Below are 1,487 nucleotides of genomic sequence, written 5' to 3'. Positions count from 1 at the left end.
TATGTAAGATGATCATACCTGTCATATTGATCTTCTAATTGGCAGGCTGCAGCATAAGCAATGGTGCCCCCCTCACAATTAAAAGTAATGCCATACACATACAAGGCAAGGTCTGTATCTTCAAGGCCAGGTCCATCACTGTAAGCCTCAACACAATTGCTACTGTCACCATTGCACTCCACACAACGCTGTGAATGCATCACAAGTTATTATTGCTATTATATGCACATTCACACAAGCACAAATAATGAAAAAGACTCTATGCTATAATGAAACAACAATACTATAAAATCCTTAGCAGATGCATGCTAAAATGTATGTCTAAAGTAATCCAACTTCTCTTTTGAATCAAAGCTATACTTATATACCTGTAGATGTTCTGATGGTACTGGAAAGTACCCACAAAGAAGTGTTTCATTTGCACATTGATCAGGACATGGTTCAGTTGGACCAGTTAGAACAGAAACTTCTTCATTACTACAATACCTAAAAGTTGGATTGGTAAGGAACTGCATGTTGACTGGTTTTACCTTCGTAATCTAAGAGGGCTTGGAGTCCTTCGTACTGTAAGGATTGATTCGAGATTTTCTTTGACATGACTCATAACAGACTGTAATTAAGTTATCATAATAAAATTTAAATAATGTAAAACAATATCAAACCTTCACTTGCTGTTGCTTTGCCAATGATAGTCTAAAATTTAAATCATAATATTTGGTAGATAATATTAAAATAATAGTACTCTATCTACATTATCACTATTACTATCTAATTGCTCGAGTTACTACTGAATATTATCTAAAGCTGGACAATGGACATCCACTAAGCAACTTCATTACAAGTATTTTTGATGAAGTTGCATGGGCAATATATTGCTTCAAGTAGAGAGTCTCTTTACTTCTGGCAGCATGTTGCTCAACCACTGACATCAAAGGCTTGACAGCAACAAAGCTGCCTAGCAGATGCTGTTTGTTCAATTATTGTGCTACATAAAATGTAGACTCACACTCCTCCTAATGCAGTAAAATTGTAATGGATATTGATACGAATCGGTTGATTAAAAGCAGCATCTCTTCCAACATTCTTTGTAGCTTTAGAATCAGCAGAATCTTCTAAGTGTGTTCGAATCAAAAACTGTTAAAAGAACACAAAACTGAAAGGAGCTCTATATTAATATTGTACTACTTTTTTAGGAAACTTGTCATGAGAACATTTATGATAATGACCAGCAATTGTATTAGCCAGAGCCAGAGACAAAATCAGGATACAGAAGTTGTAACTTGTACTCTTCATCTTGTTTTTTGCTTTACACTGAACTTTTTGATATAGAAGCTTGTTCAGTGGCGGCTTAAATAAACAAAAATGCATTAGATCATAGAGTGCATGTAAATTTTAAGGCTGGTAAAGGGGTCTGGTAAGGGTTTGGTTAACAAGACTATGTAAATTCACTGAATAAGCCATAAATATCATTAAGAGTCTACAGTATA

General features: G+C 34.8%; 1 protein-coding gene across 1 annotated transcript in view; it reads right to left on the bottom strand.

Annotated features, from left to right (window-relative positions):
• The window catches only part of LOC109588509 (uncharacterized), a gene marked incomplete at its 3' end in the record, with an annotated part of 2,555 nt that overhangs the window by 820 nt on the left and 248 nt on the right, over positions 1–1,487 (bottom strand). Inside the window, exons 2-7 of the mRNA XM_020004665.1 lie at positions 1,186–1,347; positions 1,007–1,134; positions 663–693; positions 531–610; positions 369–486; positions 19–188 (exon numbers count right to left, since the gene is read on the bottom strand). Coding sequence (XP_019860224.1) covers positions 19–188; positions 369–486; positions 531–610; positions 663–693; positions 1,007–1,134; positions 1,186–1,347 — 689 coding nt within the window. The remainder of the gene's footprint in view (positions 1–18; positions 189–368; positions 487–530; positions 611–662; positions 694–1,006; positions 1,135–1,185; positions 1,348–1,487) is intronic.

The sequence above is a fragment of the Amphimedon queenslandica genome, unplaced genomic scaffold (assembly GCF_000090795.2).
Source record: "Amphimedon queenslandica unplaced genomic scaffold, v1.1 AMPQUscaffold_12050, whole genome shotgun sequence".
NCBI classification, from domain to species: Eukaryota; Metazoa; Porifera; class Demospongiae; order Haplosclerida; family Niphatidae; genus Amphimedon; species Amphimedon queenslandica.
Note: the sequence above shows the minus strand (reverse complement) of the source record. Positions and strands in the feature narration are given on the sequence as shown.